This window comes from Myxine glutinosa, chromosome 1, assembly GCF_964187855.1.
Source record: "Myxine glutinosa chromosome 1, kmMyxGlut1.1, whole genome shotgun sequence".
Lineage (NCBI taxonomy): Eukaryota > Metazoa > Chordata > Myxini > Myxiniformes > Myxinidae > Myxine > Myxine glutinosa.
In genome coordinates, this window is record NC_136261.1 from 294,802,360 (window position 1) to 294,826,854 (window position 24,495).

At 50.6% G+C, this 24,495-nt stretch overlaps 1 protein-coding gene across 1 annotated transcript in view; it reads right to left on the bottom strand.

The window, feature by feature from the left end:
- DNAH3 (dynein axonemal heavy chain 3) overlaps positions 1-24,495 on the bottom strand; it is a 403,897-nt gene that overhangs the window by 281,174 nt on the left and 98,228 nt on the right. Inside the window, exons 15-17 of the mRNA XM_078777885.1 lie at positions 12,920-13,043; positions 3,005-3,158; positions 2,761-2,905 (exon numbers count right to left, since the gene is read on the bottom strand). Of these exons, the coding sequence (XP_078634011.1) occupies positions 2,761-2,905; positions 3,005-3,158; positions 12,920-13,043 (423 nt within the window). The remainder of the gene's footprint in view (positions 1-2,760; positions 2,906-3,004; positions 3,159-12,919; positions 13,044-24,495) is intronic.

Here is a 24,495-nt window from a genome sequence, read left to right on the forward strand (position 1 = left end):
GTGATCGCTCTGAGCGAATCAGCGCGCGCTGCTCTGCCACCGGTCAGAATCCGTGTATAATATTCCTCGCTGAAAAAAAATCTATGTGAAACATGCTACTATCTATGCTAAATCATGCTAAATCATGCTAAATGCTAATCATGCTAAAATCTATGCTACTTGCTGTGAGTTTATGGCGGCAAGGAACATCACGTGATCGCGTCACGAACATCATTCGTGATCACGTCATCACGTGATCGTGATCGTCATCAATGAGCGCGAATGAGTGAATCAGCGCCGCTCTGCTCTGCACCGTTTCAGATTCCGTGTATAATATTCCTCACTGAAAAAAAATATGGATCTAAAGATGAAAGAAAAAAAAACCTAGGTAATGTCGGAGTTTACGAGGCGTAAACTGGACAGGTGGTTGTAATGTCGGAGTTTACGGGCGTAAACTGGATAGGTGGTTGTAATGTCGGAGTTTATGGGCGTAAACTGGATAGGTGGCTGCCTTCAAACCAACTGCCTTGACGAATGCTTTGTCGAGTCTTACAGGTAGAGCAGTACCATGTCTTCCCATCTGATAAATCACCACGAGTAATAAAACCACAATGGACATTACATCGAGGGCAAATACAATAATTCTTGATGAGTCTGCGACGTGCACACCACTTAATAATGTCAGGTATTAATCATAATATCACTTCTTTGGCTCTAATACCTGACATTATTAAGTGGTGTGCACGTCGCAGACTCATCAAGAATTATTGTATTTGCCCTCGATGTAATGTCCACTGTAATGTCCACGTAAACTCCGAAGAGAAACAGGTTGAGATGGTTTGGTCATGTGTTGAGGGAAGGATGAAAAGTGACTGGTTGAGAAGTGTGATGGAAATGAATGCAGAAGGAAGTAAGAGGGCGGGGGAAGACCGAGAAAGACTTGGTTAAAAGATGGTAGAAGAAGAAATGCGGGGCAAGGGGGTTAACAAGGGGAGATGCAGAAAATATGGCGAAAATGGAGAAGATTGTCATGGGGACCGCAAGGCTAACCCCCGCTCTAGCAGGGAAAATGGCCTTAAAATGCATGTTATTTGTTGTTGTTGTTTGACTCATCTGTCCAGAGCACATTGTTCCAGAAGTGCGTCTTTGCCTAGATGTTCATTGGCAAACTTAAGTCTTGCCCTGATGTTCTTTCTGGACAGCAAAGGTTTCCTCCTGGCACACCTCCCATGTAGATAAAATTTGTGCAGCCTCTTTCTAATGGTAGCCTCGTGCACTTTGACATCAACAGTGGCAAGAGCTACCTGAAGGTCCCGTGATGACATTCTGGGGTTCTTGGGAGACCTTCTTTCCGCATCTTGCGTGTCTGCTCTCGGACTGAACTTGCTGTGGCGGCCTGGCCTGAACAAGTTGGCAGTTGTTTGGAATCTTCTCCACTTGTAGATGATCTTCTGGACAGTCGAAGGATTTATTTCAAATTGTTTGGAGATCTTTTTAAATCCCTTCTCCAGACTCGTATGCATCTATAACCTTCTTTCTGAAGGCCCCAGAGAGCTCTTTTGATCTAGGCATGGTGACGCCGCACACTTCAACAACAAAGAGCAAACCAAACTAAATGTCTGAAGTTTAAATAAGACAGGTTCTCCAAGATCCTCTCTAACGATGTTCTAATCATTTGCACCTGAGCTGGTGCACCTGATTCTAATTTTAGGTATTTGAAGTAGTGATAAATGTAGGGTTGTACTTACTTTTTCCACATACGAAATTTGCATTTATGTTTATTTTAAATTATACAATGGACTACAAAATGTAAATGTTTCATGATATTTGTTATATTATATCACCTTTATCTCTCAATATTGTTGAAATGAAGATCAAATAGCTGTATGTTGAAATATGTTGAAAAAGTCAAAACTTTACATGGGGTGTACTTACCTTTTCATGTGACTGTATATATATATATATATATATACTACCGACTCTTTGTCTTCCGACTCAAAGGTAGTCTCTTTGTCTTCCACCATCTGTCTCCTTTCTGGTCTTGCACCCTTTGGGCTTTTCATGATTTTTCCCCCAGGTTTCTGCAGGGTTCACATGGTCCACCATCACACCCCTTCTGGTGAAAACTACCTAATTCCAGGATCACCTCCCACATCCTCTCCAATCTCATTCTTCCCTCCAGGTCTTCAAGACAGCAGATGTTCACCACAATCTCAGATCATGCCCAATCCAAACCATGACCTTTTCTATTCTCGTTAATCCCCATGCCAGCACCCTCCACTCTAACCAACCCCAAGCCCTCCTTCTTCCAGATTTCCAGTATTTCCCTCTTGGGGTGTTTCCCTCTGTATCCATCTTGTTCAATGTACTAGCTCTTCCACAATCCTTGACTCTGTATATAAAAAAAATTGCATGTCAGGTTTGTTCCATGTGCGGGACTTCCCCGGGGGACACTGATCTTCTCTCCACTTCACAACAGAGGTGAGGAGGCTGCCTCACCATAGAAAGAGAGACACAATTGAGTCCAATGGATGACACCCGAATAGGGTATGGGCCTAGTGTAATGAAAATGGTGGTAGGGAGGTGCAGAGTGTGTATCGATGTGATAGATGGTACAACATTATTCAGGAAGTGAACAAGCGACCAGGAAGTAAAGGGCAGATGTCTTTCCTCCAGCCCATCTCATGATTAAACATACATTTCCCAACTGCTCACACTAATAGTATACATTTTAAGGGATCATATCATGTGACTTGTCTGAGAGTAGGTCAGAGGGCAAACCTGCAAGCCACTTCTCAGATTTCTGCTGGAAGGCCAGGGCAGTGCACCAAAGTTGTTCATAAGGTGCCTTGGTCGAGATTATTTCCTGTAGCATCGGGAACTTGCTACACTCCCATTTCATCAGCTCTTCCTCCTTGTTAATTGCCTGGAAAACAACCACCAACCACATCGGACTTTTACCATGAAACACTACCACATGATGACCACACTAGTTGGAAATATCTCTTTTAGGTTCACAACTGACCTCTAGCTCATCCAGAGCAGCATTGAGGTTGGAGCCCACCTCTTCCAGCATGTCCACATTGTGTCTCATCTCATCCATATTAAGCTTCTCTTTCTTCCGGAAGCTCTCCACGACTTTGCCATCTTCCAGGAGCTTTTTCTCAAACTCTTGGATTCTGTCAGCCACACAACAACCAGTGTTGCTCGAGATATTTATTAATGGTCATGACTGAACATAGAACAATGTCGCAAAATATGATACTTGGGGGTGGGGGTGAGTTGAGACAAGAGATGGATAGAGGTGGGGGGTGGGGGGGGGGTAGGTGCGGGTGGAGTAGGGGAGGAGTGCGTCGGTGGGACATGGAAGACCACTTGGAAAGGTAACACTTTCACAGAACACAATCGGATGGTGCCATGGAGAGTTGAGGAATAACTCAAGAGGTTGGTGGAAAATTTGGACATGATCAAGTCAAGCATAGATAGGGAGCCGGTAAGGGAAGCATAAAAATTTGGAATTGATATGGGGAAGGCTTCCTCTTCTTCTTTGCTCAACACAAAGAAATACGAGGGATATTTCACACAGGAGGGGGCCAACAGGCCCATCATTCCTGTGCCACATCCATTCACCCTCCACAAGCCACCAACCCAATAACCCATTCACCCTCCACAAGCCACCAACCCAATAACCCATTCACCTTCCACAAGCCACCAACCCAATAACACATTCACCCTCCACAAGCCACCAACCCAATAACCCATTCACCCTCCACAAGCCACCAACCCAATAACCCATTCACCCTCCACAAGCCACCAACCCAATAACCCATTCACCCTCCACAAGCCACCAACCCAATAACACATTCACCCTCCACAAGCCACCAACCCAATAACCCATTCACCCCTCCACAAGCCACCAACCCAATAACCCATTCACCCTCCACAAGCCACCAACCCAATAACACATTCACCCTCCACAAGCCACCAACCCAATAACCCATTCACCCTCCACAAGCCACCAACCCAATAACCCATTCACCCTCCACAAGCCACCAACCCAATAACCCATTCACCCTCCACAAGCCACCAACCCAATAACCCATTCACCCTCCACAAGCCACCAACCCAATAACCCATTCACCCTCCACAAGCCACCAACCCAATAACCCATTCACCCTCCACAAGCCACCAACCCAATAACCCATTCACCCTCCACAAGCCACCAACCCAATAACCCATTCACCCTCCACAAGCCACCAACCCAATAACCCATTCACCCTCCACAAGCCACCAACCCAATAACCCATTCACCCTCCACAAGCCACCAACCCAATAACCCATTCACCCTCCACCAACCCAATAACCCATTCACCCTCCACAAGCCACCAACCCAATAACCCATTCACCCTCCACAAGCCACCAACCCAATAGCCCATTCACCTTCCACAACACCAACCACAGCCGCTCCGCAAGGGCAGGGATCAGGAGGTACATCACAGGCAGGACGCCAACAATCACATGTGGACATTTTAATGGGGGGAGGACTATGTGAGGGTTTCATTAATATTGTTGCGAATATGGAATTTGGCCTCCATATCCGCTTGTAAATATTCCCCTATTTTCTCCAATACTCCCCAACTTTCCCCAATCCCCCATTCCCTAGTCCCATTGCATGTAAACAACAATCAGTAGAGCCGACCTTCCCCTTATTCCCCCATTAAATGTCGTGCCCAGGTCCACCGCACCACACGTAGACAACTTTCGGACATCTTCCTAGTTATTCTTAATCTATGTCAGTTAAGGCCTCGTTTCCATTAATTATGACTCTTCGTTGCACCAGAATGTGATTATATGGCATCAGTAGTGAGTTTAGGACCTTTCCCATACCTCCTCCCATCTTCTTCCCCAAACAACAACAATAACAACAACTACAACAACAATTACAACTACAACTACGATTACAACAACAGAGGGGCGGGGAGTGTGCGTCCTCACACCGGCTCGGTTACCCGCCATGACCATGCGCTCCACGGCGTTACCCCGAAGGGGCTGGCTGTCAGCTCCTCGTCAGGGGCGGAGCCAGTAACCCCCCCACGCACCCAATGAGAAGCAACGTGCCGATTCCATCTGGGGCGGAGCTAACGAGCCGAGGGCGTGTCACTCCCCGCCGGATATACGTGGCCCCGCGCCGGATGTGACGTCAGATGCGCCCCCAGCTGGAGAAGGAAGGAAGGACCTGCGAGCGCTGAAACAGATGCGCCTCAGCTTGGAGAAAGAACGTCGCCTTCCGAGCGCTGTGACCTCCCTGCATCTCTGGACCGGACCGAGTCGATTCTGCCTTGAGCCAAGAGTGCACCTTGAGCCATCGACTGCCTGCCTTTCCTTGCCATCAATCCCCGTGTGAGTCAGCATTTTGTCCCGTTTATCTGTCGTCTGTTGGGGTTAATATAAGAGTGTGTCTAAGTGCTTGTCTTTCTATGCTGTCCCTCTTGTAGTTGTAATCTAACCTTCCGCCTTAATATAACCTCCTCCGGAGGTCTTGAGAACTGAACCCCTGGTGTCGTATTGTGTTATTGTAATCCAGCCGGGTGTCTTCTTTTTCTTATTGAGCCAGCATCGCGCGACTAGTCAACGTTCGGGCACAATCGGGTAACTTGTGCAGACGTGGTCATACCATAAAACCGCTCGGTAAATAACATCCAAGCCACGTCTGTAACAATTGGTGTCGAGGAGTGGAATTCGAACCCGGGACTAAATTTATTAGGCCCAAATTTGTAACAGTTAGAATCGATTTGGAGCGCGTTTCCCGCGCGAAATTATAACGGCGAAATTTGAATTTGTTTTACGAAAATAAAAAAATAAAAACCGAATTTTGAAAGTCGCGCTATGGCGGATCAAGACAGCTGGGGTCCGGTAGAGGAGAGAGAGGTAGGGTCGATCCAGGACCAAAATGAGGGACAGGAGGAGAGCGAAGCAGTGAGGGCGGCAGGTTCGCAAAATAGCGCCGTCACGCACGAAGAAGCGGGCGCGCAAAATGGCGCCTCGCTCATCACCGCGCCAGCGACCGTGGCAGCGCCCCCGGTGGATTTGAACTTGTTTTTTATGCAAATGAAGGCCCTTATGGACAAGAATAATGAAGAAATGGAAAGCAGAATAATGATGGGAATGAGGGCTGATAGGGAACAAATGGGGAACCGGATGGATGCTCAGAGTGAGCAAATGAGGGTTAATAGTGAGCGATTAGAGGGCCAAATGGGGGTAATGAGGGACGAAGCGAGGGGTACCGGTGAGGGGTTAGACAACGGGATAAAAGAAGTAAAACATGGGTTAACGGGGGTAGAAAACAGAATGGCCGCTCAAGAGAATCAAATGGAAGGGATGCAAAAAGGGTTAGAGGGGTTAGAAAACAGTATGGAAGGCAAATTGAGGGACATGAGGGACCAAGCGGAAAGGGAAGTTAACCAAATGGGGCAGCAGATAGAGGGGGTCAGAATGGGGGTAGAAGCCAAACTGGATGCTCACAGGGAGGAAATGGAGCAGATGAGGGTGGCATCTGGGCAGGAGATGCAAGTGATGGGAGAAGAGATCAGAAGAGGTGTGAGTGAGGAGGTCGGAGGAGTGCGCGAGGAGGTGAGGCACTGTAAGGAGCACATGGAGAAGGAGGTGAGAAAGGGGACTGTAAAGTTACAAGGGGGCATAGAGGACCTGACGCAGGAGGTGGAGCAGCTGACGGTGGGACAAACGGAGTTAGTGGAGCAGGTTCAAAGGAACACTGCGGTATTAGGAGGTTTAAAAGCGACACAAAACGACATAAAAAACGACTTGATAGCGACGAAGAGGGAATGTCAGATGGTACGTGAGGGACTGACAACGAGGTTGGACGAGGTGATAGAGGTAATGGAGACGAAGGACCGGCAGGTGAGGACGCACCTGGAAACGGTCAAGGTAGCCTTGGAGGACGAGCTTGAGGAGACGTACCGGGGAATAAAAGAGGTGAAGCACAAATTAGAAGAAGTGGAAGAAGGGATGAGTGAAATTAAGAAGCGACGGAGAGGGGATAAGAAAGAGATAAAAGAGGAGATAAAAGAATTGGTCCAAAGTCTGTGTTTGGATCGTGATGATGTGCTCATTAACCGGATGAGGGATTCGCAGGTGATGGAGGAGAAGCGAAGAGGAAGAGGACCCGGTGTAAGTGGTGACCAATATGGTCGTGCGTATGATGCGCCAGGGGATTTAAGAAGCTTGGGGGTCGAGATAGACCCGGGTGTTCGTGAGAGGCCGTTGGTGAAGTGTGCGACAGGTCTGGTGTGCGAAAGAGGAGGTGTGCGAGAAAGTCCGACTCTGGGGTGTGTGAGGAAAAAGTGCGTGCCAAGGAGTGAGGGTGCTGGCGAGAGTGAGTCGGTCGTAGCGCGTGTGCGAGGGAGCACATGGAAGCGTGGTGTGGTGAGTGTTACAGAGGGTGTGACGGGAGAGTGTGCGCGAGAAAGGTGTGTGACGGACAGGTGCATGAGGAAAGAGTGCGCTGTCAGAAGTAAGGAAGAGTGTCCACCTGTGGTGAGTGTTACAGAGGGTGTAACGGGAGAGTGTGCGCGAGAAAGGTGTGTGACGGACAGGTGCACGAGGAAAGAGTGCGCTGTCAAGAGTAAGGGTGAGTGCGTTGTCAAGAGTGGTGGTGAGAGTATTGAGAGTGACAAGGAGAGTGAGTTGGTTGTGACAGGTGAGCGAGGATGTACACCTGGGATGGAAGGATGCACACCTGGAATGGTAGAGCGTGAGTGGGAATGCACGCTGGAGTTGGTGGTGAGGCACATGGTTGGGTGTGCGAATGAGGGCACACCTGTGATTGTCACAGAGGAGGTGACCGAGGAGGGGGCGCGAAGCGGTGTATTGGTGAGGTGTGCGAGCAACGAATGTGTGCCAAAGTGTTCGGTGGTCAGGTGTGTGACCAAGGCTGTGAGTGGAATGGGTGTACCTGGGTGTGTAAGGAAGGGTACGAGGAGCATGGGCACAGCTGGATGTGTGAGCAAGGAACGGGCTGCGGGGTGTAAGCGTCCAGGTGAAGCATCGACGTTACACGGGTTAGAGGTTAGAGCGACTTTTAGCCGAAGCAGGCCCTCGGTGCGTGCCGGGCCTCGCTTTGAACGGCCGCGTCCAGGCTCCACTAGGCGGAGCTGGCAGCCCGATAGGAAGGGTCGTTATGGCGACCACGTTTTGTTGAGACGTGCCGGCAGGTCGAGATCGGGACATTGGATGGCTCCACGCCGAGGTGATGCGTGGGATCTCGGCCCGGGTAAGCCCCCGTCCCTGCACCGAGTGCCGGACGCATCCAGCCGCTGGCACAAAACAACCAGCATCCATTGCTTGGCTTTACGAAGCCGGGCTTTGGACAGGGATTGGCGCACCGAGAGGTATTAGTGAGTCGACTGGGTGATGAGGTTAGTGTTTTGGACCCAAAATTAGAGAAAAACAAAATTTGATGATTGGCAAGGGATTGGCAGTAGTGATTGGCAGATGATGGGTAGTGATTGGCAAATTTTTGATTTATTGAAATTTGATGTGCAAAATTGGTAGTGAGGGACCCCCGATGTGGTGGGATGGCAAATCCACCATCCTTCCCATGTGGGGGGCAAAGGAGCTATAGCTTATGGGGTGTATGGCAGTGAAAACTAGCCCGGGTGGGTTAGGATATTGTGTGTAGGGATCTAGCGAAGATGACAGTAGGTAACGTTAAGTTTAGTTAGTGACTGATACCTGTAGTGGGGACGCAGGTAGATTAGTATGGATGATAATGACGAGGGAGCGCAATAGTTTAAAGGGACGACTGGGAAGCGCAAGTTCAGAGGGGAGTAGTTAGCTGAGATGATGCCGTGTGTGTGTGAGAATTGAACAGGTGTGATTGCACAGGTGTGCAATTGGACAGGTGTGTGGAGCAGTGTATGAGTAGTGAGTGTGTGGATCAGCGCGAATGCGCTTGGGGAGAGAAGGGTGCAGGTGGCACCAAGTGTGAGAGCACAGGTGTGCAAGTACAGGTGTGTGGAGAGAGTTGGAGTAAGTGGTACGGAGTGGTGTGCATGGTGCGAAGGTGTGGATGGGGGAAGAGTGGACCCCCTTTCACGAGTACCCGGGGCGGGTAGTGTAAGTGTTAGGTAGAGGGTGCAGGTAAATTGTGGTTGGATATTGGCATTTGTGGTGCGGTTGCAGAATGGTGTTGTGAATGGGTGCATTAGTGTTGTGGAAATGGCTGGGCGTGTAGCCTGTTAGTGTGTGTAGTTGGTTGGGCACTCCACCACTGTGAGGATGTCGGCCAGGTGAGGCCGCAGGTGGGCTCTGGGAGCCGGTAGTTGTGAGTGGGTGCCTGAGGATCCCGGGTGTGGATCGGGCAGCCCAGTGCCAGAGAGGGCACCGAGTGGGGAGAGTGCCAGAGGGCCTTCCCCAGGTAGTTAGGTTAGGGTAAGGAGCAGGTAAGCTCGGAGGCAACTGCAGTGGTGGAGGTGTGCAGGTGGGTAGACCCACTGGGAGAGGTACACGCCGCAGCCCAGAAATTGTGCGAGGGCACCGGGAGATGAATCGGGGGAGTGAGACCCCAAATTGAAGAGCACCACAGTTTGGCCAATGGGAATTGGTTTTTAGAACCCATAGTGTAAGAGGGCCAATGGTTTGGCCGGAGGAAGACCCCGGGTAGTGTAAAGTTGTTAAAGTCATTTAGGAAATAGTTAGGATTGAAGAACCTGTCGCACCATACGCAGCCACTTACCTGTGGTGATGATGATGACTCCACACCTGTGTTTTCTTTGTTTTGTTGCAGGAGATGAATTGCTGTTGGATTTGTGAGACGCATCACGACGTGGATGAGACATTGGGGTGATTCCATCTCTCCCTCCCTAGGAGGGACTGATGATGAATTGGTAATGGCAAATTTTGATGTGCAGTTGAAAATGGCAAATTTGATTGGTTAGGAGGGAGAGAAGACGAATTTGGTTTATGGGAGGAACAGGGAAGACAGTAGGGATGTTTGTTGATTTGTAAAGTAGATGTTTATGGGTAGTGTTGTGTTTTGTGGATACAGTAAGGGGTAAGGGAGGGGCCATGTAGGTTACCTGGTGGGGGGGGGCGTACGATAGGAACGTACCTGTCTCACCTGGTTCCCATGTGCCCCCAGTGTGCATCACCTTACATTGCGTGCACTTTTGCGCCCTTACCACCTTACTCACTTGTTTCTTCTTTTGTCTCCCACCTCCGAGGATCTGGCTTTGGGGTAGAGAGAGAGGAGAGAGAGGTGCTGGCTGCGCAGTTGTGGGCCTGCACTTTCGCTGTTTGCTGCCGGGATCGATACACCATATGGACCGCAATGTTTGTGGCCACCCACAATGGACCGCAGTTCGTTTGCGGCCAAGCACCACCCGGGGATGGACCTATGGATCAACGTGGCACCTATGCCATACAGGTGAACCACTAATAGTTAACACCACCAAGTGCACCACAAGAAGAGCAAGAGACACCTGCAGGGTTAGGGGTTGTCGAATTTATTTTTATTCCAATGAACAATGGTGACTGCACCGATTGGTGGTGGGGTGGTGCTGTTGATGCTCGGGAAGGGTGCTCTGCACGTTATTAAAGGCCGTCGGCCACAGAGCACTCGTGGGTTGGTGTATCGATGTTGGCAAGCGCGCTCTCTCTATGCATAACATCTGCATGTGTTCCTCCAAAAACAGGTCCTGGATCGTAGTGTAAATAGCAGCGTAGTCTTGTAAATAATGCTCCCTACCGGCTGTATGTTTAGTTTGAGGATTCTTTCCGGATTCGGTTATCCTGTGGGTGTGTTTCTGTGAGGAGAAGGGTGCAACGTCGCAGGGGGACATATTTACTCATTTGTGAATATCTGTAAAACTGTCGCACTCAGGGTAGAGTTAATAGTAGAGGGAACTACATTGCGTGCCACACTAAAGTAGGTAAAAATTTATCGGGTCGGGACGCCCCGAGGGTAGAGAAGGGTGCAATGTTGCGAATATGGAATTTGGCCTCCATATCCGCTTGTAAATATTCCCCTATTTTCTCCAATACTCCCCAACTTTCCCCAATCCCCCATTCCCTAGTCCCATTGCATGTAAACAACAATCAGTAGAGCCGACCTTCCCCTTATTCCCCCATTAAATGTCGTGCCCAGGTCCACCGCACCACACGTAGACAACTTTCGGACATCTTCCTAGTTATTCTTAATCTATGTCAGTTAAGGCCTCGTTTCCATTAATTATGACTCTTCGTTGCACCAGAATGTGATTATATGGCATCAGTAGTGAGTTTAGGACCTTTCCCATACCTCCTCCCATCTTCTTCCCCAAACAACAACAATAACAACAACTACAACAACAATTACAACTACAACTACGATTACAACAACAGAGGGGCGGGGAGTGTGCGTCCTCACACCGGCTCGGTTACCCGCCATGACCATGCGCTCCACGGCGTTACCCCGAAGGGGCTGGCTGTCAGCTCCTCGTCAGGGGCGGAGCCAGTAACCCCCCCACGCACCCAATGAGAAGCAACGTGCCGATTCCATCTGGGGCGGAGCTAACGAGCCGAGGGCGTGTCACTCCCCGCCGGATATACGTGGCCCCGCGCCGGATGTGACGTCAGATGCGCCCCCAGCTGGAGAAGGAAGGAAGGACCTGCGAGCGCTGAAACAGATGCGCCTCAGCTTGGAGAAAGAACGTCGCCTTCCGAGCGCTGTGACCTCCCTGCATCTCTGGACCGGACCGAGTCGATTCTGCCTTGAGCCAAGAGTGCACCTTGAGCCATCGACTGCCTGCCTTTCCTTGCCATCAATCCCCGTGTGAGTCAGCATTTTGTCCCGTTTATCTGTCGTCTGTTGGGGTTAATATAAGAGTGTGTCTAAGTGCTTGTCTTTCTATGCTGTCCCTCTTGTAGTTGTAATCTAACCTTCCGCCTTAATATAACCTCCTCCGGAGGTCTTGAGAACTGAACCCCTGGTGTCGTATTGTGTTATTGTAATCCAGCCGGGTGTCTTCTTTTTCTTATTGAGCCAGCATCGCGCGACTAGTCAACGTTCGGGCACAATCGGGTAACTTGTGCAGACGTGGTCATACCATAAAACCGCTCGGTAAATAACATCCAAGCCACGTCTGTAACAATATAAATACACTAGCCAAATCTAACAACTCAGAAAATCAATATCACAAGGCCACATATCACCAAATTAAATTACAGTCCACCTTTGATCCATATCTACCTGAATCCATGTATCCCAAAATCCCCATTGCTTACAGGTAGAGATCCAATTATATATAAAACTGATCTACTGTCCCTGCCGATACCATTTTCTGCTGGAAGGTCATGGTGAGTGACGAAAGGTCTTTCTTACGTGAGGCAATCTCATCACTGCTGGAAGGTGTTTCTCTGCTGAGGCAGCCTCCTGATGGGAGGTGCCATCTCAGACATAAATTATCTTTTGTGTGAACTACTCAACTACCCCTTCTGGATATACTGTCTTAAACTATACTCATGACGACTCCCAAGCTACGTCCCCTGATTCTGTCACTGATCATGAGATTCCCCTCCCGCCCCCCACCCCCATCTCACAACCCAGCTCCCACCACCTCTTTACTCTTCTCTTTACCTCTAAAAGATTATCCTTAGGGCTCAAACCTGCACCCTTGTACTCCGTTCAGCATTCATTAAGCAGCGCTTAATTAATTAATTAACCTGCCCAATTGCCAGCCAGTTGTTTAGATCGTTGAAGCTTACCCCTACCCACTCACCCCCATCCCCCGACATCTCCCACTTCCATTTTCGATGAACAGTAATCACTATACAGAAGTATTCTGCACCACACAAGGTTATGACAAAAGAAAACCCCCGAGATGAAGTTGATGAATAATATTGTGAACAATTCAAGTGAAATGGGAAGAATGTGAAGACGTACTTGTTTTTCAGCTCTTCCTCTGCCCGCTTGTGCCACAAGCATAGTTGCTTGTCTGTCTTCATGAACAGCGATTCGATGTACTTGGGCCAATGGAATGTCAGTGAATTCAGCTTGACGTCATCAACTGCATGCCACTCATCAGCACAGATCAACAAGTTACTCATCATTGGTGGCACAGATCAGTTAAGGAGAACTTCTTTATAAAGAAAATAATACACTGAAGTGCGGTGCTACGCACACAACTTGCTTGCCAAAAAGGTAGGCCACAACGCGTTGGATAACCAAGAGAGTCTTTATTCGGAAAGCTCAAACTGTAGCACTGGGCGGGCTCGAGCTTGGAGCCCGCATATATGTGCCGGGGCCACGCCTAGTCCCCGGGCGTGGCCGATCGGTCGATAGGCGGGGCATGCCTTCCAGTTCCCCGCCTGGACGTTCGCGCCACCTGCTGGTGCGTTGAATTTGTGTCCTCTTGCTTGTGTCCGCCACACGCGCCCCCCCCCCCCCCCCCCCAGAATTCCCGCGCACCTGAAGGGTGAGTTTGCGGGGAAGCCGGATGACCCGGCCGAAACGCCCCCTGGCGATGGGTCTGGGGGGTGGCGGGGCTGGGGGGTGCCGGGGGTCCGACCACCGGGGGGCGGCCTCGACGCAGAGGAAGAGCTGCTGGCGGGGGTGCCGGGGGTCCGACCACCGGGGGGCGGGCTCGACGCGGAGGCAGAGCCGCTGGCGGGGGGTGGTCCGGATCGAGGTGGGCCGGCTTGAGGCGGTCCACGGAAATGCGATCCGGGGCACCGCCGATGTCGACCGTGAAAAATTTGTCCCCGGTCTCCAACACGCGGAAGGGCCCGTCGTACGGGGGCCGTAGCGGTGCCCGGTGGGCGTCGTGCCGGATGAACACGTACTCGGCCGAACGAAGCTCCGGGGCGACGTGGGAAGGCGGGCAACCGTGGTGTGCCGTTGGCACCGGGGCGAACCTCCGGGCGGTCCCCTGAAGGGCGGAGCGCTGTTGTGCCGCGGACCAAGGAGCCGTGGAGTCGGGGATAAATTCGCCCCGTACCCGCAGTGGTTGCCCGAAGACCAGCTCCGCCGAGGACGCGTGCAGGTCGTCCTTGGGCGCCGTCCTGAGGCCCAGCAGGACCCAGGGGAGTCTGTCGACCCAGCCGCCGTCGCAGAGGCTGGCCCGGAGCGCGGCCTTCATGGAGCGATGAAAGCGCTCGCACAGGCCATTGGCCTGGGGGTGGTAGGCCGTGGTGCGGTGTAGTTTCACCCCGAGCCCTTGCGCCACCGCGGCCCAGAGCTCCGAGGTGACCTGGGGGCCGCGGTTGGACGAGATGTCCGAGGGGGCACCGAACCGGGCAACCCAAGTGGCGATAAAGGCTTGCGCCACCTCAGCCGCAGACGTCGCCGCCAATGGGACGGCCTCCGGCCACCGTGTGGTGCGGTCGATCATGGTGAGGATGTGGGTGAACCCTCGCGAGGGGGGCAGAGGTCCCACCAAGTCGACGTGCACGTGGTCGAACCGCCGCTCGGGCACCGTGAACGGGGCCAACGGTGCCTGAGTGTGGCGGTGGACCTTTGCACGCTGGCACGCGAGGCACGTCCTGGCCCAGTCGCGGACGTCCTTCCGGAGGCCATGCCAGACGAACTTTGCCCCGACGAGTTTCTGGGATGCCCTCGCGCCAGGGTGGGACAGGCCATGGATGGCGTCGAACACCGAGCGCTGCCAGCCAGCTGGCACGATGGGGCGAGGCCGGCCGAGGGAGACGTCGCATAGGAGGGCCGTGCCCGCGACGTCGAACGGCACCTCGGTGACGCGGAGGCCCGTAACAGCGGTCCGCAAGGCCGGGACGCCGGGGTCGGCGGTCTGGGCCTCCGCCATCCGGGCATAGTCGACCCCGAGGTGGACCGCGTGCATGGCAGACCGGGAAAGGCAATCCGCCACCGAGTTGTCCTTACCCGCCACGTGACGGATGTCCGTCGTGTACTTGGACACGGCAGAGAGGTGGCGCTGCTGCCGTGCCGTGCCGACCATGGCTCGGCGACCTTGGCCATCGCGAACACAAGGGGCTTGTGGTCAACGAAGGCCGTGAACGGGCGGCCCTCCAGCAGATGGCGGAAGTGTCGGACCGCCAGGTGGAGTCCGAGCAACTCACGGTCAAAGGTGCTGTACCGGCGTTCGTGCGGGCGAAGCTGCCGGCTGAAAAACGCCAGCGGTTTCCAAGCACCACGCACCCATTGCTCGTGCAACGCGTAATCCGACGCGTCGGTGGTGAGGGCGATCGGTGCGTCGAGCGCCGGGTGCACCAGCATGGTGGCGTCGGCCAGAGTCAGCTTTGCGCCTGTGAATGCCGCGGCCATCGGCTCCGACCATGCGATGTCACCTTTGCCCGGCTTGCCCCGGAGGGCCTCGTGCAAGGGGCGGAGGAGCTGGGCGACGTGGGGCACGAAGCGGTGGTAAAAGTTCACCATGCCCAGGAACTCCTGGAGCCCCTTGACCGTGCGTGGCCGCGGGAAATCCCTGACCGCCTCCACCTTGGCCGGTAGCGGGACGGCCCCGTGCTTGGTGATGCGGTGCCCCAAGAAGTCGATGGTGGTTACACCGAACGGCACTTGGCAGGGTTGATGATTAGGCCATGGCCGAGGGAGACGGCCCAGGCCCAGGCCCATGGCCCAGGTGTTTGAACAGCGTGCGGAGGTGGAGCAGGTGGTCTTCCCGGGACGCGCTCACGACTAGGATGTCGTCCAAGTAGACGAACAGAAAAGGTAAGTCGCACAAGACGCTATCCATAAGCCGCTGGAACGCCTGAGCCGCATTCTTCAACCCGAAGGGCATCCTCAGAAATTTGAAGAGGCCGAAAGGAGTGATGACGGCCGTCTTCGGGACGTCGAACGGTTGGACGGGGACCTGATGGTAGCCCCGGATGAGGTCCACCTTCGAAAACACGGTCGTGTTGGCCAACCGGGCAGAAAAGTCCTGAATGTGCAGGACCGGGTAACGGTCGGGGGTGGTGGCATCGTTGAGCCGGCGGTAGTCCCCGCACGGCCGCCATCCCCCGCCGGGCTTCGGCACGATGTGAAGCGGGGAAGCCCAAGCGCTGTTGGAGTGCCGTACGATCCCCAGCCGCTCCAGCGTGGCGAACTCCGTTTTCGCCACGGCGAGCTTCGTGGGCTCGATTCGGCGTGCCCGGGCATAGACTGGCGGCCCGACCGTGGGGATGTGATGCTCCACCCCATGTTTCACGGCCACCGCTGAAAAGGTGGGCCGCGTGAGGGCCGGGAAACTAGCGAGGAGGCGGGTAAAGTCGTCCGCTGCCGGAAGCGTGCAAACTAAACTCGCCGGGACGGAACCCTCCAGCAAGCCGCTTGGCAAGCGCTCAGTGAGCCGCTCAGTGAGCCGCTCAACGAGCTGCTCTGCAAACAAGCGAGCGAGCTAAAGGTTTCTGCCTGGACGAGCCGTTTGTGCTTTACGTTGACCAACAACCCATTCGCACATAGGAAGTCCGCACCGAGCAATGCCATCGGCACGCTGGCGGTCACGAACGACCATTGAAAGCGTTGCCCTCCGAACCGCAGGGAGAGGCAGCGCTTCCCGAACATGTGGATGGGTGTACCGTTGGCGGCAAGCAACGCGGGGCCCCGGCCCGCGGTTCGCTTGTCGGACGTGTAGGCTGGGATGACGCTTACCTGCGCTCCTGTATCGCAGAGGAAACGGCACCCGGAGAAGGTGTCCGTGATAAAGAGGAGGCTGCCGGAATGGCCAACGCTCAGGGCCGCTACTGAGCGCCGGCTTGGTAGTTTCCCGACTTGTCAAACGAGCACGGCGGGCAACACTTCCTAGCCTTGTGGCCGAACCTGGCGTGGTAAGAGCACCAGGCTTGCGGCGGTGGGGGCTTCGGCGGCCGCGGTTTTCTCGGTGGTGGTGGTGGTGGGCGGAGCGCGGCGGCGGCCACGAGGGACGCAGCAGCATCAGCCTCGGGATCCACGACGGCCGCACCGTAACCCGACCGCGTGTCGCAAGCCGCGAAGAACTTGTCGGCCTCTGTAGCCAGGGCGCGGGGTTCTTTTATTTTTGAACCGGCCAGCGCGAGGCGTACCTGTGCGGGTAGCTGGCATAGGAAAAGCGCCCAAAATAAGAAATCCGGGGCTTGGTCACCCAGCAACGACAGCATATGATCCATCCGCACGGATGGTCGTGTGTCGCCGAGTTCGGGAAGGTCCAGGAGGCAGTCGGCCCGTTCGATCTCCGTGAGGCCGAACGTGGCGATGAGGAGACGTTTGAGCACCCCGTACTTGTGGTCAACCGGCGGGTGCCGCAGGATGGACATGACTCGGGCGGCAGTGCCGGGCCTGAGGGAGGCGACCACGTGGTAGTAACGGGTCTCATCCGCTGTTATGCCTCGAAGCTGAAATTGTGCCTCGGCCGGCACGAACCACACATCGGCCTGTGCTTCCCAAAACTCCGGGGGTTTTACCGTGACGGCGTTGTTGGCCATGGCGCGTTCGGTGGACAGCAACGGCTGAACGAATCGGGGTCACCAGTGAAGTGCGGTGCTACGCACACAACTTGCTTGCCAAAAAGGTAGGCCACAACGTGTTGGATAACCAAGAGAGTCTTTATTAGGAAAGCTCAAACTGTAGCACTGGGCGGGCTCGAGCTTGGAGCCCGCATATATGTGCCGGGGCCACGCCTAGTCCCCGGGCGTGGCCGATCGGTCGATAGGCGGGGCATGCCTTCCAGTTCCCCGCCTGGACGTTCGCGCCACCTGCTGGTGCGTTGAATTCGTGTCCTCTTGCTTGTGTCCGCCACAACACCAAACATTAAACAATTCCATACAAACGACATGTGTCCTGCCCCATCCCCATCCAGCTCCCCATCCTCCCCCCCCCCCCCCCCGCAGACAAAATGGTGGCCATAACACTTGACCACGTGTTTGGGTGCAATGACATTTTAAGATTTTGTGGAAACTTACATCCTGAAAACTTGAACTTATACAAACAGTTACTTGGAAAAACAGTTCCAGAAAGTGTTCTGCTAGTGAAGACAAAAGGCCTTCAGTAAAGACAAACCAAGCTGTTATGGTTTGGGTTTCGGTTATAGTTAGCGTTAGTGAGAGTTAGTGACAGGTACACGTTTCCTCAGCATCATTAGGGGCCAGAAGCGGTGGGCGGAGTTTGGCCTTGGAGCCCAGAAGCGGTGGGCGGAGTTTGGCCTTGGAGCCCAGAAGCGGTGGGCGGAGTTTGGCCTTGGAACCCAGAAGCGGTGGGCGGAGTTTGGCCTTGGAGCCCAGAACCGGTGGGCAGAGTTTGACCTTGGAGCCCAGAGGCAGAGGGCAGAGTTAAGCTGTGAAATTTCAGAGCACAGAGGCGGTGGGAGGTGTTTGGGGTGGTGGACGGGGAGGGTCTCGCTCTAAACCTTGCATCACGGCAGACCTTGGAGACTAGCTGCAGGAATGTGGTTGCTCAGGAAATCCGCGTTAATATCGAGATAAACGATCGAAGTCTCCCTTGTGTACAGGGACTGTGTGTTAAAGATAAAAAACACATTTATATCAGCATACATAATCACAATACATTGTATTAATCTAATAAGTATCTTGTATGATGTACATAGTGAAAATACTTTTATTCTTATTTACAGTGTAACACCATAAATATTGTTGTGGAAATTCCTCCTAGGGGTTAATGGTACATAGAATGGAGCAGTTATTTCCTTGAAGTGAATAGCTAGCATAAGTGTGAAGGAATTAATTGTGATATTTGATTACGTGTCGCTTTTAAGTCGAGTTACATGATGTCAACCCATCCCAATGTCTGTGTATGTCACAATGTCAAAATTACCAAACCTTTTGACCCATTTGTTAAATTGTTATTCTGTCTGTAATCTGTCAATTGCATGCTTTTAAGCATTTCGCAAGGCACAAATTGGAACAAATCTAGGCAACAAACATCATCAACCAGGCCGTGATGTTTCAGAGCTTTGGGGTGGGAGGTCACGGAGGGGTCGCTCGGAGTAGTGTCCAATGGTGAGTGAGATGGAAGGGGTGTGAAGCGTCATCCTTGACGCATGGGCCGGAGGCCATAAAGGCAGGTCCACAGAGGGAAATGGAGGAGTCACCCAGAATCAGCATTGGAAAAGCGTTCCTCGACCCTTCGTTACAGCCAGATTCACGCCTCCGCCCATGCCAGAGCCACTCTCATCTCCTCCAGACCAGACACAGTGGCACCGGCATGGGGAATTCTCTGGTCTGAGCTGCCAGAACTGCGGGGGAACTCATCCTTGTCCTTCACACTATGTCTATCTCACGTTGTGTGTCTGACTGAGCCCTAAGACTAAGGCATAGGATATTTAAGGAATCCATGACATTTGACTGGTTCATGGTCATGTATCGGGACAGTGTGTCCCTCTCATTGGCCTCCCACCCCTCTCTAGGGCTCCATAGCTCACTACACAACTATGGTATTAGGCTAATGGTGAAATCTCAAAAGGGGCCTTAAAATGGGTCGAACCCCTCCCCATCTTAGAACAAAAAACAACCTATTTTTTCTTCAAGGGGGATGTCTGGGGAGTTAGAAAATCATGGTTGTGAATATGAAAGCATTGCACATCACTCCGAGAATCACATTTACATATATATATATAATAGGTGCTGATGTTGACGCCAAGAGCCGATTTGACGTAACAGGTTTTTTGCCTTCATAGGCGTCAATATTGATGCTATATGCACAAATATGGTATTAAAATGTGCAGGAAGATAAGACACAATCAATAAAATAGGAATAAGGCTTAACAAATAACTTTTATTGGGTAGAAAAGACAAAATGTTGAAATTAAATGCGACAAATTCAGTTCGGTTTCATCGATAAAATGGGGACAAATACATTGTAATTTCAGAAATATTAGCTTCATAGTCATAAAGTTTATGTTCAAATTTCCCCTGTTCATTCGTGTATTTAACATTATTAACCAAAATGTTAATATCAATAATACTGATAATTATACTGTCAAAATCAAATGTCACCCCCTAATATTTTATTGAAATTCACAAATCGCAATACCGCCAAAACATCAAGTAGTGGGGCAGATAAGGTCATATATGGAAGGTATTGTGCATTTTATGTGCATGGCAGTTTCAGCATATAATCTACATACCCCAAGGTTTTATTTCAGACATGGAGGCAATTTGTTTCTGACCTGTGGTGACCTTGAGAGGTCATTGACCCCAGCATTGCATGCTCCATTGACAGTTTGACCTTGATCCCTTGTTCCAAGGTCAAATCTGATGGTGGCAAATGATTCCCCATATTTGATTTCCTATTAGTGCCTAATACATACCTAAACTGTCTGACCATTATTTAAAGAGTTACAGGTACTTGAAAGTAAAAGCTATAAATAACTTCAGGACATCCCCTTATGTCATGTGACTGATGACACAATCCTCTCAGCTTTCAACTGTCTCCATGTGGACAAACAAAACTCTGAGGTCAAGGAAAAAGGTAAGATTTTGAAAGATATAAACTTTTTCTAAATGAAATAATGTAGCAATATTATGCATAAGAGTACCAAGAACATGTATAACTAAAAAAAATGGCATGTTTTAAGGGGGAAATAAGAAAACTAAGGCAAAATACTGAAAATCTGTTGACTTAAACCTTCATTGGGGTATGTAGATTATATGCTGAAACTGTCATGCTTTAGTCATAAAATGCACAATTGGTTTGCTATATTTCTTTCCAGATGGACTTTTCTGACAATGGTCATCACAAACCTTCTACCATGGATTTGGAAGCACTAGCTGTGAAACGTCGAAAAATCGATACGGACCATTGCTCCATATGCTCCAAAACTCTTGACCCGAAAAGAGGACCATGTGGTTAAGAACCCACTGCTGATGGCTTGAATGCAATTCTAAAAGCAAGTAAGCTGAGACAAGATGATGTTTATGAAGCACTCTGGCCTTTGCAACAAGAGATTTTAAGCCTGAATCTGAAAGTGGCTTTCCATAAATCATGTCGTGCCAATTACACCAGCAAGTCGACACGGTCTGGCACCCCGCTCTGCTCACCAAACTCTCCTCCTTTGGTATCCATGGAAATCTCCACGCATGGCTGGCGGACTTCCTCTCTAGTCGTCGTCAACGTGTGGCCCTGAATGGGTTTCTCTCATCTCCTCTTCCTGTTCAGGCTGGAGTTCCCCAAGGCAGTGTTCTGGGCCCCGTGCTTTTTCTGGTCTTCATCAATGATCTCTCTGACTCTCTCGAAAATCCTCTCTATCTCTTTGCTGATGACTCCACTCTCTGCCGCTCCATTCCTCTTCCCTCAGATCGGCAGTCTGCTGCCTCCTCACTCTCTGAAGACCTGGACAAAATCACAGACTGGTCAAACAAGTGGAACATGTCTTTCAATCCTGACAAATCTCACACTCTTACTATGTCTCTCCGAAAAGATCGACTGGACAACCCTCCCATCTACTTTCTCAACAATCCTCTCCAAGAAGTTCTGTCGCTCAAGATTTTGGGTCTCACTATCTGCCATGATCTTTCTTGGGAAAACCACATTTCCAAGCTGGCCTCCAAAGCCAGTCGCCGACTGGGCATCCTCCGTCGTGCGAAGTCCTTCCTCGGCACACCTGAGCTCCTCACCACATACAAGGCTTTCATCCGCAGCTCAATGGAATACTGTTCTCCCCTATGGGCCGGTGCTCTTGCCTCACACCTAGCTCGGCTTCACGCTGTTGAAACCAAAGCTTTCAGAATTATTGGAATCTCCCGCGATGAAGCTATCTCTGAGGGCCTTTCACTCACTCACCGCAGGCAGGTAGGTGGTCTTTCTGTCTTCTACCGACTCCTCTCCGGCCTTGCACCCCCAGCTCTCTCTGTGCTCTGCCCCCCAAATATTCCTACAGGTCGCACAAGATCTGCCAGCAACCCTCTGATGGTTAAACTGCCGAAATCTCGGCTCTCCGCTCACCTTCACTCTTTCATTCCTCTTTTCTCCCGCCTCTGGAACAAACTCCCTCACTCCCTTCAATCCCACTCCTCCCTCCAGGTCTTTAAAACAGCTGTTCACCACCATCTCTTATCTTCCCCCATCCAAAACCTTGATCTTTTCTACCCCCGCTAATTCACCCCAGATCCACCTTGTTTGAAATTCCAACTTCTTTCCTGGAAGTCCTGGCAGTGTCCATATGTTTTATACCTCTCCCCTTGCCCCCTTCCCACGCCCCCCCCCCCCCCAAAGCCCTCGCCCTCTCTCAGATCTCTCGATGTCTCCATGTCTCTCGGTCCCTGCTCTCAAATGTTGTGTTTGTGTCCTTCCCCCTCTCTCCCCATCTTGTCTACCGCTCCCTATGTTATATGTTTTATGTGTCGGTTTGTCTTTCTGTGTGATTAATGTTCGCTCTTTCACGAGCCTCGATCTTGTATACAAAAAAAAAAAAAAAAAAAAAAAAAAAAAAGTCAAATTTGCCTGAATGCCAATCTACCGATACTGAACAACAACCGTGTACGTCGGAGTCCATCTCTACGGAACCTTCAAGGCTCATGAGAAGTGAAACAAGCGGGTTTGACATCAGGAATGATTGTTTCATTTGTGGCAAACGGAACACTTCAAATATAAAAAAGCTTACACAAATTTCCACAGGCATCGGACAGACCACCAGAGAAAAGGTTCTTGCAGCGGCCCACAAAAGAAAAGACGACACCATTCATATGTGAATGCTCTTGTATTCAGATTTGTTTGCCTATGATGCCAAATACCACAAATTATGCTATGGACATTATATAACAGACCTCAACATAGCTGCTGCGCAAAACAAGTCAGGATAGTCAGCAGCAGTTACATTACACGATGTAGCCTTTGATGAACTTAAAATTCATTTGGACCAAGCTGTCTTCTCCAAAAAAAAGACTGTGACAACCCTTGCCAGTTTGAAAGCACAGTTCATCAACTATTTAGTTGAATTGGGTGCCTGTAATGCGCAGCAGTACACCGCCTGGAAATTGAAGGAACGATTAACCAATCGTTCACGATTAACCGATTAACAATGTGTTACATTATGTTGTACTGACATCGTGTGCTCCTCTTCTGTGACCTTGGGTGATGCACTAAAAAAAGGCCACTGCTCTGCAAGATGCAAACGATGATGATGACTATGAAGAACTGGTTTCTACAGCACAAGCAGAACCAGTGAATGAAAACCCTATCTTGCACACTGCTGCTGGCATACTGAGGAAGCACATGGCTGACATCAAGCATGCAACTGGTGTCTATGCACCAGCTGAAGACACAAACATTGAGCAGTATGCCAAATTCATTCCAGATGCTATGTATGACTTCATTCAGTGGTGCTTCAGTGAGAAGTCATACACGAATATAACTAGCTGTATCAACGAGGGTGTTTCAAAGAGCAACCTGAAAACGATCGCCATATGTCATGACATAATATCACAGAACTAAAATGTGTACACAGCAAAAACCCTGGACCTAGCCTTAAAAGTACATCACGAATTTGGAAGTAAGAACATCATTGACTTACTTCATTCACTGGGTCACTGTGTATCATACGACGAAGTACGGCGTTTCCTCACATCTGCTGCCATTGATCAGACAAGTAGATCAGAGGATGTTTACATACCCAAAAGACTCCAAAACCTGAGGGTCATTGATGATTATCCTATCATCGACGGCGCCATTGATAACTTTGACCAAAATGAAGCAACTTTGGATGGAAAGTCAACTACTCATGCCATGGCAGCCGTACTGTTCCACAGAGGAGCATCATCAGAATGACATGTATATACTACTGCGATTTCTGGATGTTGGTAAAATATTAGGGGGGTGACGTTAGATTTAGACAATATAATTACCAGTATCATCGATATTAACATTTTGCTTAATAATGTGATATACACAAATGAACAGGGGAAATTTGAACATAAACTTTATGACTATGAAGCTAATATTTCTGAAATTACAATGTATCTGTCCCACTTTATCGATGAAACCGAAGTGAATTTGCAGCATTTAATTTCAACATTTTGTCATTTCTATCCAATAAAAGTTATTTGTTAAGCCTCAATCCTATTTTATTGAGTGTGTCTTATCTTCCTGCACATTTTAATACCACATTTGTGCATATAGCATCAATATTGATGCCTATAGAGGCAAAAAACCTGTCATGTCAAATCGGCTCTCGGCATCGACATCAGCACCTATTATATATATATGTAAATGTGATTCTCGGAGTGATGTGCAATGCTTTCATATTCACAACCATGATTTTCTAACTCCCCAGACATCCCCCTTGAAGAAAAAATAGGTTGTGTTTTGTTCTAAGATGGGGAGGGGTACTCGACCCAAAAGCACCCTACACTGCTCGCCTATATGGTGTGTTTGACCAAAACAGCCCATGATATTTCCAATGCAAGTGCCTTTCTCCTTTTTTCCACAAGTCCTCCACTGGCCTCGCCTGTAAAGAAGGTCTATACAATACTCATTACCCAATTCTTCTCTAACATTTCAATCACCACCTTCTCAGTGCACATATTACATCCCACTTATCTCTGACAGATCCTTAATAC